This window comes from Colius striatus, chromosome 2 (genome assembly GCF_028858725.1).
Source record: "Colius striatus isolate bColStr4 chromosome 2, bColStr4.1.hap1, whole genome shotgun sequence".
NCBI classification, from domain to species: domain Eukaryota; kingdom Metazoa; phylum Chordata; class Aves; order Coliiformes; family Coliidae; genus Colius; species Colius striatus.
In genome coordinates, this window is record NC_084760.1 from 16,762,724 (window position 1) to 16,778,119 (window position 15,396).

Here is a 15,396-nt window from a genome sequence, read left to right on the forward strand (position 1 = left end):
CTGTATAGGAAACAGTTTGACTTGAAAAAGTGATAACAGAAAGCTGCCCCAGGTGTCTGAAAGTGGCTACTTAGTATGTTGCTAGAGATGTGGATTAGAAAGCATCAAGAACAGAAGAGTTATATTAATTCTATTGAAAACAAAAGTCATTGTAAACCCTTCAAAAGTATTCACCTGGAGCTGGTAGCAATTAGCTGCACACATATTTTAGCTTTCCTAGCTGGTCTGAGGAATACTGGTGGATTAACGAGTGGAAAATGTTCTATGCCTGTTACTAGGGTGAAAAAAAACCCTATCCCAATATTGTATGCCTCCTTGGAAAGATATTTAGCTTAAATGCACAGAGAACTACAAGTATTCATGTAAGAGCATTACAAGAGCTAGTATACAGTGCTACAGTAAACTGTGCCCTCAAGTTAGATACTGTTATTCCTTTAAAAGCAAGGAGGGATCCTGTTGCCTCTTGAAGTAATGTTTAGAAATGTCAGCCTACAAACAAAGAGAGATGTGATATTGGCACCTTGACAAGAACTTGGACTTCTCCCCCTTCTCTGACAGTGCTCTGGCTGACCTTTGGCTAGGATAAAAGTCAGAAAATTTGGAATTTTATAACACTTCCTCTCCAGCACATGTTTTGCAGAAACTTGCTTTCTTCAGCAAGATATACAAATCATAGAATCATAGAATGGTAAGGTTGGAAGGGATCTGTAGAGATGATCTATTTCAACTCCCCTGCAGATGCAGGTCCACCTAGATCAGGTAGCATAGGAATGTGTTCAGGTGGGTCTTGAAGACCTCCAAGAAAGGAGCCTCCACACCCTCCCTGGGCAGCCTGTGCCAGGGCTACCTCACCCTCAAAGTGAAATAGTTTTTTCTTATGTTTAAGTGGAACTTTTTGTGTTCAGCTTCATCCCATTACCCCTTGTCCTGTTACTAGATACAACAGGATGTCCCAATCTCCTGACACCCACCATTTAGATATTCGTAAATATTAATGAGATCCCCCCTCAGTCTCCTCTTCTCCAGACTAAACAGCCTCAGTTCCCGCAGCCTTTCCTTGTAAGAAAGATGTTCCAATTCCCTGATCATCTTGGTGGTCTTGCGCTGGACTATCTCCAGAAGTTCCCCATCCCTCTTGAGAATGAGGAACGCTGATTACTCAAGGCTCTTCAGGCAGGCATCTGGTGGGGGAAGCGTGTCTTCTGTTAAACTCTGTCTCATTTATTTTTAAGCATGTACATCACTGGGCACTACTGTGAAGCTACATTAAGACACTAAAAGTAAGAAAGAACAAAACAAAATTAAGTAATTTTTATAATCCACTACTGATTGTGTAATATATTTCTTTACACCTTTAGAGTGATTTTGGCTCTATTCAGTCATATTTAGTTTATTTTATGAAAAAATAATATCTTTGCATAAGAGAGGCCTTAAAACAGGAATATGATGAAAATTTTTTGAGAAAAAGAATAATGAAACACTGGAACAAATTATCAGGGAAGGAAAAAGGTATGCATCATATTTACATGGTTGAAATTACTTTGGATGTTTAAAAATAGACTTTAATTCAAACAAAACTGTGGCTTGACATAGAACTCATGAGATTAAATTACATGGCCTGTGACGTGTAATGGACAATGGTAGCGCTCCAATCTGATATTATAAAAATGAAGATGTAGGAAGACCATATCCTCTGAAGTTATGATAAAGAAAACAAGCAATCTGATGGATTAGTAATTTTAAAGTGTCTTTCTATATTGCACAAATTTCTGGATTAGCCTGTGCATTAAGTTTCTCTTTAAATCAAGTAAATAAATCTGTATTTGAGGATATTCTAGACTTATCCGTTAACTTGCTTGACTATACTTAGTTTAAACATCTCAATAGTCTTGGTTATTTAATATGTCTCAGGCACAATTTCTAATTTATTTCCAGGCATTGTTAAAGTAAATTACTTCCAGTGGTATAATTTTTAAGGGACGTAAATTTTGTGCTTCCTATTCTTTTTTGCAGTACTCTGTGAGTGTTCTATTTATCTTGAAGAATAGGTCAACTTCTTATAGGTACACTGTAATACATGTCATTTTAAAAGAGATTTTTTTATTGCTTTTTGTTACTAAGATTGCCTAGGAGAGTAATAGATAGAGTTCCATTAGAAACTATGACTGGCCTTTGAGCCTTTACAAAGATTTATTCTAGGATTTTTTGGAATGTTTTGTGGAGGGCAAATTTTTATACAGGTTTACAGCTTCATTTTATCTTTTGGGGTTTTTTTAGATAACAATGGAAGGAAATAGTTCTTTTTATCTAAAAGCAATTCAAATAATCCACTATAAACTCTAGGCAATACAAGATATATCATCTTTTCAAAACTGGAAAGCAACTTACTTCCTAAATTGTGTTTGCTATAGAAAGTTAAGGGCATTTATTTCTCACTGCTCAATGATTAACTGTTGTGAGATGATACAAATTGCCTTAGTTTCTGTAATTTCAGAGGCATTACCCTGATTTTCCCATAATAGACACTCAAAATTTTTCTAGATGTGATCCTTGGTCATTATTTAATTGACATCTAACGTTGCTAACTCATTCAGGGCAGCCGCATCACTGGTGACATCTAAGAGGAAGCTGCTTATCAATATTTGCTGAACAGGGATTAATTTACAGCATAGAACAGAATAAAAGTTATGTCTTGGGTTTTTTTCACCCTATGAAATCTCACATTCAGAAGGCTGAATCCTTGCTATGGAAGGTTAGATAACATCAGGATTTGCTGTACTGCTCTAAAACTTGGAAAAATGATGTAAGGAAAGTGAAGCTCTAAAGCCTTATTACAGAAATGCAGGAAAATGGATAAAACATGTTCAAAATAGCTCTAGGATGAGATATGTTTAAATATGTGTAGCTTATTTTTGGTCACTTAACAAATGCACAGTCGATAACAGACTTCCCTTAGAACAAATATAGGTATCATCGATGAAAAATTGTAGAAAACCTTCACCTGAAAATTATTTAGCTGAATTTTACTTCCCCTGAAGGAATGTCTTCCCCTGAATCATTCCCAAGGCTGCAATAGCCCAGCAGGGTACAGGGAGCCAGTTCTCTCAGAAGGGACCTACAAATGTGCTCCAAGGGTCACAGTTTTCCTTAAAATCAGTGGTACTGCTAAATAATTCCCTGTGACTGATGCTATACTGAAACTACTACCCTAGATATTTAGGTCTCATTTACATCTTACTTAACATTACCTCTCTCATCTAAAGCACTAAGACAACTGAATTGCATAGCTGACACTAAGATGTGCAAAGCTGTGGGCATTTGCAGGCTTTTCTGTGGAATATAAGAGAACAAAACAGTGGAGAAACATAAGTAATCCACTTATATCTGAACTAAGAAATCAAGATTAAATGGGAATCCTGTAGGAATCTTGGAAACTGGATGTCAGAAGTACTGACCTGTGGGTCTTAAACATCTTTGGGTCTTAAAGGAGTACATTTTAATATCTTTGTTTTATGAATATCCTTGACTTGAGTGAGGTTCATTTCTGAGAACTTTGTGCCTATACTTCATCCTTAATAACACTTTGTAGTGATATCAATAGAACAGCTACATGAGGCATCTTCAAAATAGTGGCGTCCTTTAAATCAGCTTAACATCATCAACAGGATCGTTGTGAAATAGTGGCAAGGGAAAAGGTACCTTGACAGCAAGGCTAGGACATCCTTGCCCCTTTTCTCAACTCTCCCAAATGAGAGGGAGGCCAGTCACACCTTTTATGACCTCTCCAAAAGAAAGAGTTTTATTTTTGCTTTTTTTTAGCCTCCAAGCAATAACAAAAGCTTTAAGCAAAAAATTTACAGAGCAACTATTTAGTTTATTTTTAAACTATATAGTTTATTTTTATTTTTAAACCCTGCTGCCTAACTAAGCAACTGTGAACTAAGAAATGTCCAATTAAAGCTGCATGTTCAAAATATTCCAACTCCTTTTATATTCATATTATTGTACAGTATTTTGTAAAGAGTAAGAATTTTTTTTCTGCATAGGATGCCTGCCTTATTATTCAGACTTTTTTTGGTGTGTTTTATACTCATAAGAGTATTAGTCCTTCACCCTCACCTCTAAAAGCCCATCTTGAAAAAAACAGTGACTGTTTGGCCATTCAAGAGCTTTGGAAGACAGCATGCAAGACACTAAAAGGATTTCCTGGCTGAGTGAGTCAAGTTACCACTGCAGCAAGCAATCACATAATCTCATTAATAAATTTATCTCTGTTTTAATATTATGTTCAAAGTTGAAAAACTGGCTTCAAACTTTAAAAGTATATATGCATTTGCCAGTAGTGTTCTCTTAAGACACAGATAGAGGCACTTGGACAGTCATACATCAATGTCCAGCATAACCCAGTAATTAGCATTTTATCATCTCAAGTCTTTCTCATCTTAATACAAAAGCCACACAAACAAATATAAAGAAAACAAAGATTTATCTACATTTAAATCCCAGAATATGCTGATGCAGATATTGGCTGTTGGTAGTATGTCTCAAAAGTAATTCTTTCAGTGTTAACAGATTTTGTACTGTGTTATAAATTGAACACGCAGCTTAAGACTATTGATTTCAGTTACAGTCCTTACTGACCAGCCTTCTTGAATAACCTATACCCAGATGATTCATTTCAGGCATTTAATCATAGAATCATAGAGTGGTAGGGGTTGGAAGGGACCTTTAGAGATCATCTAGTCCAACCCCCCTGCAGAAGCAGATTCACCTAGATCAGATTGCATAGGAACATGTCCAGGCGGGTCTTGAAGACCTCCAAGGAAAGAGACTCCACAATCCCTCCAGGCAGCCTGTGCCAGGGCTCCATCACCCTCACAGTGAAATAGTTTTTACTTATGTTTAAATGGAAGTTTTTGTGTTCCAGCTTCATCCCATTACCCCTTGTCCTGTTGCTAGCTACTATAGAAGAAAAGGGATGTCCCAACCTCCTGACACCCAACCTTTAGATATTTGTAAATGTTAATAAGATCACCCCTCAGTCTCCTCTTCTCCAGACTAAACAGCCTCAGTTCCTACAGCCTTTCCTTATAAGAGAGACGTTCTAGTCTCCTGATCCTCCTGGTAGTCCTTGTCTCTGGATTTCCTTGTTCTTCATAAGTTCCCTGTCTCTCTTGAACTGAGGAGCCCAAAATTGGACACAGCACTCCAGATGAGGCCTCACCAGGGCAGAGCAGAGGGGGAGGAGAACCTGCCTCGACCTGCTGGCCACACTGGCCATGAGGGCACATTTGCTGGCTCATGGTTAGTCTATTATCAATCATGACTCCCAGGTCTCTCTCTGCAGAGCTGCTCTTCAGCAGCTTGACCCCCAGCCTGTACTGGTGCATGGGGTTGTTCCTTCCCAGATGCAGGACTCTGCACTTGTCCTTGTTGAACCTCATGAGGTTCCTCTCTGCCCACCTCTCCAGCTGGTCAAGATCCCGCTGAATGGCAGTACAGCCTTCGGGGGAATTGGCCAGTCCTCCCAGTTTGGTGTAAAATTTAATTCCCTCCTCTCTCCCCAAGCAGGATGCTTTCTTATGTAGTTGGTTTGATTTAAATAATTTTTCATCACGACATAAGAATCATAAAGCAAAAGCAAGTGAATTCAGTGGCATCTGTCTGCCTCTTCCACAAAGCTGTTGTTTCTTTTTTTTACCACCTTTCACGTCATTTACTTCCAAACTTACATGGTTCATTTAGCCCTGAGAATAAGGGAAATATTCTAAGGAAAGAAGTGTGAAGTCACACGCTTTCAGATTACATGCAGATTAAGTTTGTACAGGCAACCTTAATTATGGTATTTCACAACTACTGAATGAATGACTTTTCAATTTTAATATTATTATAATATTAAACAAACTGAAAAAGTAGAAATTCTGTCACTCAAAGCCATACATATTTTAATTTAAATCAGAAACAGATTACTATTGAGATCAGAAACAGCTGCTTTAGAGCCCGTTACAAACCTCTTTCCCTCTGCAAGTGAATTTCAGAAGTGAATACTGTACAGACTCAGAACACAGAATCTAGTTGCACGGTATGAAATAAATTATCATATAAGTAGCATTTGTTCCAACTTTAATGCCTTTTTATGAATTGTCATATTCAGATTCCAGATATTATCCAGTTTTTATTTTTGTGTTGCTGCCTTGTAGTATAAAACTGTTACACATTCGGTTTCTTTATGATGACATTCAGTTATCTATTATTAAGGACTGGAAACGGTTTTAAAAGAATTGGATAAAGGAGGTAGAGAATTGACTCATAGATAGTGGTGTCAGATAACAGGTAAAAGAAATGAGGGCACTGTCTCTTTTGTGCTCTAGTCTCAGCACTCTGGAAACTGCTAGGTAAACAGAACAGTAGAGATGTGATAGCAAGGATTTTTGGAGTGGCAGCACTGAGGTGGTGAAGGTGAAGGGATAAAAAAGCAGCAGTGTTTTGTGAATATGTGGGTGTCTTGCAGAGATCTTAAAAGACTTCAGGCTCAAGAGTATTTACCAGTTCTAGCAGTCAGTATGCAACTAAGTGAATGTAAGAATGGTGGAGAGAAAGGAGAGCATCTCAGAATGAGTCTGCCTTCTGCATCAGTTGTGGGCTTAGACTGAAGAAAGCAGTGAGATGTCCCTGAGGGAGCACAGAAGGCATCACTGAGACATTATGTTGTGGGAGGGATGGTGGGGAGCTACTTCAGCTCAATAGAATAAAAAGACTCTAAGGAACAAAGAAATAAGAAGTGAAAGCCCCCAGGTACTCACTTCTGTTTTCATCTTTTCAGAAAAAAAAAAAAGTGCCAAATCAAAATCTCTTCCATACCTGGACTCTACGTTATAAACGGAAAAAAGGAAAACCACTCAAATTTTATTTCCCCCCAACTCCTTAACCATCCACAGTGAAAAGAAAGGAATAGGAGCCTCTGCATTTTATCACCAAACTGAGAAACCTCTGTGTAATGCTCTCATTAGTGGTTCATAAGCCAAGCTGATGCCGTGCTTGATGGGAAAGAAAAATAACCCAAGAGTTTAAAACTTAGATACAATAAATATGCACAATTTATTATGCTCCTGGTACTTAAGTTCCACATGACACATTATATATCAACAGATATAGCTGTGTAGCTGTATGTTTGAGCCATTAAGTAACTTTCAGCAGAGGGTATGTTTACTAATCTGTATAACACATCAAGACAGTTTCAGATGCAGCTTCTGAGATTTTCCTTAACTCTGTATCATTTTCCCATGCCAAATACAAACATTCAAAGAAGATATGGAACTTCACAGATATGCGTTGCTCAGTTATAGACTGTTGGCAGTACGCATATGATCCTGCTTATTGGACCCCAGACCCACCATTCTTCATGGGTACAACTATCCACTTAGAAGAAATCTTTTTGTGTGTCTAATAAAACTGTCACATAGCATGAGGAAAAATGCTTGTGCTTCTGAAGAATATGTGGAAAATGGCACAATGAATCTCTCACATTCTCTTTAAATCCCTCCACAGGTTTATGAAAGACCTCCACAGTTAGGGGTAAGGGAATACAGCGTGAAGCACTGCTCTGGACTGTGCTCTCCTGACACCCGTAGCTATTATCACTGAATACTTACCTACCTTTTAAAACATGCCGTGAGCTGAACAGCGTTCCTCCCATTACACCCTCGGCCAGTGTGACCCCCTGACCCGAATTAACGCGATCATTATCTCCTTTGCCAGTTCGAAATCCAGTGGATGGTAATTCACTGCGACCCGCTGAGACCCCAGCGCGAAGGCTGCGGCGAGCTGCCGGCCCGGGTGAGCGCCCTGACCACCCCTCACCTGCCCTGCCCTGCCCTGCCCTGCCCTGCCCGGCCGCCACCGAGTCCCTGCCCGCTGCCTGCCGCCGGCAGCCCATAGCACCTGCAGCTTTTTCTCACCCTTTCTGGCCCGACATGCCCATTTTTACCCTACCAGCCTGGAACTTGGTGCCTTTAGAAATCCAATCCCCAGAGCACCGACAGCTTCATTTTAACCCTTCCGTGACTTTCTTTCTTTCTTCCCCCCTGCCCGCCCCGTGCGGTTCGGGGGGTCCGCAAGCTTTGCAGGGGCCGCCTCCCGCAGCTGCCGCCTACCCGGGGAGCCTGGCGGCGGGAAACCCGCGGCGGGGCGAGTGCGGGAAAGTGAGGGTCGGTGCCCAAAGCAGCAGCAGGGCAAAGGGTTAAGGCGCTGCTGGCATTCAGTCCTCCCCTTCCCCGCCATCAGCCATCCTCCAATCCCCGAGACCCTCCCCAAGGCGTTAGTCGAGCAGCCGCGAGGGGCTGCAGCCGGGCTCACCTCTTGGCCGCCCGCCCCAGCTGCTGCAAGCCGCTCCCTCCATCGCCATGGCCCGGGTGCTGCGGGGCCTCCTGCCTCAGGGGCTTTTCCTGCAGATTCTTTGCCTCTGTCTGGCTCAAGTAAGTTTATTCTGACTTTGACTTTTTTTTGTCCCTCGCAGGTAAGCCAGACGGTAATCGAGGTAAGTGTGAGAGAAGGGACAGTGCTCTGTGCTCATGGGAAAGGGTGCAGGTGGAGAGAGACTCAAAGCTGCTCTCTGTTGTGCCCCGGCACCGATTCGCTGGAGAGTTTTAGACCCTTTCACTCCCATGGTAGCTGTAGCATACCCTGACACAGCAGTGGCACTTCTGCAGAGGGAAGGCGAGCTGGGCACAGGGCTGTGGGTGCCACCTGTGTGTGCCTACATGGTATGACCTTGCAGGCATCAGGCAGGCTTCTGCTGATATGGCAGGGCTCGAGCTTCATCCACTGCTGGATGGATTATTCCTGACAAGAGTGGCGTGGGGAGGACAGGCATCCAGAGCAGCAATGCTGTGGGGAGCAAGGGACTGGGCTCGGGGCCCAGCCCTTGCTAACATAAACTCAGGCTAGGCTCTTGCTCACAGAGCACCGTTGTGGGGCCACAGCCTGAGCTCGCTCTGAGGAGAACAGAGCCTCCCATTATGGGGAGGGAGACCTGTAAAAGCCTTTCTCTCTGTTTCCAAATGCTAGCAGTGCCTCCCGCCTTTCCCTTGGGAGCCTGGTGCTTTGAGAAAGCACCTCTGTAGATGCTAATGTAATCCTGAGGAAACAGGGGAAACCACTGAGCCTGTCACTGGAGTAGGCAAAGGGTTGTTTTAAACCTTCTTTGCTAGCACAAACTTTTAGGAAGACTGTTTCCTTTGTGTTGACTGAATGAGGAACTAGAGTAGCTTAGTGAATTTAAGTGTTTGATTTGCAAAGATCAGTGGTTTTGTTTCTGCTCCCTGTCAGTGGCATAGGGCATTAAGATCCTCCTGTGTTGGGGAGTTGAGCCCCCTCCACCTTTCTCTGGCCCTGCCAGCATCAGGGTGCAGGAGTGTAGCCAGGCTTGGGAAAGGGGGATGTTAACACCTCAGCCACACTCTACCTGTGTTGCTGGTCATTGTCGTGACCGTTAAATGGGATAGGGCACGCGTGTCTTGACACTTGTGGTGTGAGAACACAGCTCTTCCTCGCTTGCTGTGACTCACTCTAACCAGCCCATAGAAACCCCCTCTGCTCTCCCAGACTGGTTCTTGTAGGTTGGCCAGGATCTAATTGCTTTTTTTGTCTTTCCTTATTGGTTGTCAGAGAGGTCTCCCTGGTCCGCCAGGTCCCCCAGGTCCACCCGGGCCACCAGGAGTTCCCGGTATTGATGGCATTGATGTAAGTGTTTCCCATGTCCTGTCTAGGAAATAGGAAATGCCTGGGCGTGTACCTGAATTGTCCTCCTCTCAGCTTTTGATTCTGGGGAGTATGAATTGGGATGCAGATACACTTATGAAGTGATAGGTCTCATACTCTGTAGTGGGCTGGGGTGGGGAAGAAGGTGACATTTCAGATTACCTCTGATACGGAAAATATAGGATGATGTATTTTAGATAATCATCATCATATGCGGTGATAATTGGGTGTAGGGGTTTTATAAGTCTAAATCTCAAAAAGGATTGTGTAGTATCACACATACTAAAGCACAATAAGGATTTGTGGCATTATTCCTGATAGAAGCTAGTATGTATTTTCCCCAAGTTTCTCTCAGAAGTTTCTCTGATTATTTCTGTTAGTGTATAATAAAGATCATGTTGATATTAACTTCCTATAATAAGAGTTGGTTCAGGATTATTCCTGATAATCTGTAAATCAGCAGGGTTTTTTATGAGGGACCATGAAAAGTCCTTGTAGCTCTAATACCTTCCCCTTCATATCTTGTTTAGGGGGAGAGAGGTCCTAATGGCCCCCCTGGTCCACCGGTAAGTGATTTCAGCTACTTTGCACGCTCTCCTGCCAGAGGAGAAGTTCTGAGTTCTGTTTCTGCTTCCCCTGGCTGTCTCTGCTTCCCTCCCTGCAACACGCTGAACTGTCCATTTAAATCCTGAAGGGTCCAGATGGGGAGGCAGGCAAACCAGGATCCCCTGGCCTGCCTGGAGAGCCGGGAGCTGATGTGAGTATGTTTGACTTTCGGGAATTTCCTGGCTTTTTTTTTTTTAAGAGAAATACTTGGGTTTAGTCGATTTCTGTAGAAATACGACCTTCTTTGGAGGTCTCTGGCTTTCTCAGAGCTGCCAGCGAGTGCCAGCGGTGTGCGTGTGGGAGATGAACTGCTCTCCAAGCTGAAGGGGTGCTCTCTGGGGGAAGCACAGCTGGGCTGAGGTGCGATGGTGGGTGGCAGAGAAGGGATAAACTCAAGGGCTGTCGGGCTGCGGGACGGAAGCCTGTGCTGAGTCTTCTAGAAGGAGGTCTGGGTCAACCCTAGGGGCAGCGAGGACATGAGGAGGAACCTAGGAGGGTCTGTTGCGGCCGAGGGCACCTGCGGTGACCGAGGCACCGGGCCGGCCCCGAGAGGGATGAGGAGGCCCACTGCCCCCGCCGCGAGCAGGCCGGCAGGGAGCACGGTGCTGCCCCAGCCACGAGCAGGCCGACAGGGGGCGCGGTGCTGCCCCCGCCACGGGCGGGCCCTGAGGCGCTTCATGGCGAAGGGGCTGTGGGGGACGGCTGTGTGTAGTGGCTGCGGGTCTTCTTGGCCTCTCCCGAGACAGGGAAATCAGGAATCTACATCAGCCCTGTTGCCGTGACGTTAAGCTGAACAGTTGTCTTTTTACTAAAGTGAAGCTCAATAATGAATTTTAACTCATTTTCGGAGGAAAAACTGTGATTTCCATACAGATGATTTCTCCAAACAGAAACCTCCCAGACTTCATCCGCTGCAGAGCCTGTACCTGCTAATGTGTATTCTGCCCTTTGTGGGAAACAGCACAGAACAGCAAAGTTTCAACATTTAGTGTTGATGGCCTGTTAGTCATATCTTTTGAGTGAATCAGTGGCAATAAAACTGCTTTCATACTTTCCGGGGAAACTTCATGTTTCTCTCAAGAGCAGTGTTTGAAAGCATTTCTTGCCACAAAGCAAGATTGTTACATTAGTACTTAGATCTCATGCCAGGAGGTAGGCAAACTTATGTTTAATGTACATAAGTGGTAGAATACTTTTAGAATTGAAAACAGCAAAAATAAATAAAATATATAACAAACAAGTATGTAATAGAATATTGCAAATATATACATGAAAAAGCCTAATATTTTTTGAAAACTGGAATTCTGTGAGAGGTTAATTTTTAATGTGCTTTTGAAAAGAGATTTAGTGGACATGGAATTGAAAGAGTCTTTAGTTAAAAAGTGTCAAAATTTCAATTCTGTAGGAGGAAGTGCGCTTGCCATGAGTGATATCTCATGCAACTTCATTTTTTCTTCAAAAGAATACAGGGCCACAACCTATTTCTATATGTTGGAAACCCTTAAGTAGATCTTTAGAAAACCTGCCTCTTATAGTTTTTACTGAAGGCAGAATTCATGGTGAAATAATCATGTGAAACAGAATGTTTTAAACTCAGCTCGATTTTGGATGTTTGTTTACACAAATGGTGAAGCTTTTACACTTTCACTTGAAGACAAAACATGGGACCTTATTGTACTCCCACTGTGCGTTCAACTTTTAATTGGGGTTTTATAATACCTTTTTCTGTGTTTAATTGCTGAGGTAGTTCTGACTTTTTAAACCACATTTTTCTTTCACAAACTATTTCAGTGTCAAATTTAATAGTCTGAGTAAAGATACTGTACAGTAATTGCCTGTAATGATCATGAAGCTTTTGTAAGCAAATTATCAGATAAAACATCCCTTTGGATGAGCACTGAATTGCTGGAAGTGTGCCAAAAAAGAAAATTACTGGACAAATGTGAAAGCTAGGCTTTTCTTGTGGGTATCTGGAAATTCCTATGCCATATAAGCTGGTTAAAAACCAACCTGAAATTAAATAATAGTTAAAATATAATGATTGCTTTTAGCCAGTTTTAGCCAGATAGATAAGTGTGGTTCAAAGACTCAACTCCAGCCTCACAGCTTTGTTGAATTATTGTGTGTTTGTTAAGGAATGGTTTATTTGAAATGGGAAACACTGGCAGTTGTAGTTTTTAACCTGACCCAGGAACTAAAATAATCAGTCTCACGTTGAGAAGAAGGAAGATCATGTGAGATCACATGTTTAAATGGGATTTAACAGAATAATTTTTCAAGGGCACATATCACAGGCACTGAAGTTTCTCAGCAGAAGCTAGCACTTTGAATTTGGGCCATTGTATCAGTACATGTAAATAGGCATTTGAATTATAAGTCTCCCGGAGTTATTTATCTCATTTAGTAGCTTTATTATTCTATGGTTTAGAATGTTTTCTGTTGCAATTAAGAAAACCAAGTAACCTTTGCATTAATGTTGTATTCATCACTTCTAAAGGGATTCACAGGACCTGATGGCTCCCGTGGAGCCACAGGACCAAAAGGACAGAAGGTAAGAACAAAATTATGCATGAAATCATGTGGTTTTTTTCTTTTTTAAGAAGGAATTTTGTTTGTCTCTATGTAACTAATGAGATACTGCAACCTTTCTTACAGTGTTACAACATCTATAAATTACAGACACATTGGGCCTTTTTCACATAGGACAGAGCAACTTCCATTCCCCTGGCCAGCAGTAAGGAATGATGGCATTTTACTGGTGCCATTAAGGTTGAGCACTTTCAGTAACAGTGAGACTCTTTTCATCTTTTACTGTAACTATGTCATAATAATAAGCAGTGGAAGTCAGAATAGTGAAACCTGACTTCATCAACAATCAGGCAAATTAAATATACATCAGAAGTCTGAGTAACAGCATATTTGAATGTTTTATTTTGAGGGGAGATAAAGGCCTAAGGCCATGTCTTTTTGATGTTGAGAAATTCTTTCTGTCAAGTCTCACTGAAACCAGCATAGCATTAATGAAGGGAATAATACTTTCAGAATATGTCCACTAAATGGTACTCTCCAAAAGGTGAGACCATCTTCCTGTGCGCTGTTTACAAAATTTAATGCTAATGTGTCTTGAAAAACTCAATTTTTATCTTTTAAAGGGCGAGCCAGGGCTGCCAGGTGCTCGTGGACTTCCGGTAAGTAGTACTTTCAGTGCATGAAGAGGCTTTTTAGACTTTTAAGTATCAATATGAAGGATTCTTACTGTTAAATGTAGTGAAGAAAAGCCAGAAGCCATTTATGAGGTTTCAAAGAGCTCACAAGATATGAAAGGAGTATATTAAAGAACAGTTTTGTCTTGTTATCAAAGTGTTCAAGTATTACCAAAAGGAGATGTTTGGTTTGTATGCTGTAGAAAAGAAAGCAATGTGTGTGATGCAGTCACAAGTTTTAGATGGATACTGTTGTTTTCTATCTCTGTGAAAATGCTGTAGAGACAGGAGAGACCATGTTTTATTTACATAAATTAGTCTACAGTTTGTAAACTGTTTCAGCTCCTTCCCATGTGTTTAAATGGGATCACTGAGTTGTAAAGGCTGTATGGGACTTCCTTTGGTGTTCCATATGAAAACAAGACAAAGAATTGGAGAAATGACAGGTGAAGCGTACTGTTCCAGTTGGCATGCAGATGGGTTTAACATCTGTCTTTGGGGGCTGAAAATAATTGCGAATTTTAGGAATTTTATAAGGTAGAAGTAAATGATGTTTAACATATAGAAAGTTTGGTTCTATAGGAAACCCAGAAAAACCTCAAGGAAAATGAGTAATAGAACAAGGTGACTGGTATGAAATTGGATTAGAGCTGCATGTAATTAAAATTCAGTTAAAAATTAGATTCATTTTTGAGAAATTGTTGGAATGAAGTAGAAGAGACATTGTATTCTGATATAGCACTCACTGCTGTGAAATTCTTTGACTGTATCTTTGTGTTTTTGACCCTGTCCTGTTAACTTTCACTAAATTTATATTGAACACTCATATTTTTTTTTTTTTATTTGGCCATAGAGGAAATTGTAATATTGTTCTTGAAAATATTACATCATAGATGTGTTTAAACTTAAGATGAAACATTCTGTGTGGAGATTTGCATTTAACTTTCATGTATGCTCTTTCTTTTCTGAAGATTTGGAAAATAGATAATACTTTTATAGTGTTTGGTCAATCTGTAGAGTGAATATATGGGCTAAATTTAGTCACAGAAAATAGCAAAACTGAGGTAGCTTCTAAGTAAGAAAGCACTATATTTTTCTGTTAAGGAGTTGAATTTTTGTTTGCTTATTTCCATTTTTTTTTCTGTCAAGTAGATGGGGAAATAATTTCTTAGCTGTTTTGCAGTGCATTTTAAATTATGTACCTGGAATGAAGAGATAGCTTAACTCTGTCAGATACATTACTCAGATGATATGGAAAACAGTGTACATGAAAAGGACTACTATGGCAGAGGAAAAAATGGGGAAATAAAACTGAATTACTGAAATACCAAGTTAAAATACTATAGTATTTTAGCCTGTCAACTGAAACAGAAACCGACTTTGGGAAAATTTACATGATTTTACCCCAGCATTAACAGACTAATATGAGAATGAATACTTTAAGAGCCTTCAGAAAAGGTAGGTGTTTAAAATATAGATAAAGAGAGTTAAATCTTAACTTAGAAGTGGAGATGTTACTATGGGAAAGCAATAAACTGGATCAACTTGTTAAAAGTAAGGTGCTGTTCCTTTCAGAGTGGCATTGACCTGATTCAGTCTTTTGTGACCATATTTTGAAGCTGTAAAAGTAATAAGTCAATGAACACAGCCTGGGGAATAAGCAGGAGGAACTGGAGGTGTGGGTGCGGATGCGGGACTGCGACCTCATTGTGGTCACAGAGACGTGGTAGGACAGCTGCCATGACTGGAGCAAAGCCATGGAGGGTTATGTATTGTTCAGGAAAGACGGACTGATGGTGTAGAGGTGGAGTTGCTCTCTATGTGAGAG

General features: G+C 41.1%; 1 protein-coding gene across 1 annotated transcript in view; it reads left to right on the forward strand.

The window, feature by feature from the left end:
- COL9A1 (collagen type IX alpha 1 chain) overlaps positions 1 to 15,396 on the forward strand; it is a 74,587-nt gene that overhangs the window by 13,176 nt on the left and 46,015 nt on the right. The window contains exons 6-12 of the mRNA XM_061990121.1: positions 7,759 to 7,836; positions 8,516 to 8,536; positions 9,667 to 9,741; positions 10,290 to 10,325; positions 10,454 to 10,516; positions 12,863 to 12,916; positions 13,518 to 13,553. Of these exons, the coding sequence (XP_061846105.1) occupies positions 7,759 to 7,836; positions 8,516 to 8,536; positions 9,667 to 9,741; positions 10,290 to 10,325; positions 10,454 to 10,516; positions 12,863 to 12,916; positions 13,518 to 13,553 (363 nt within the window). The remainder of the gene's footprint in view (positions 1 to 7,758; positions 7,837 to 8,515; positions 8,537 to 9,666; positions 9,742 to 10,289; positions 10,326 to 10,453; positions 10,517 to 12,862; positions 12,917 to 13,517; positions 13,554 to 15,396) is intronic.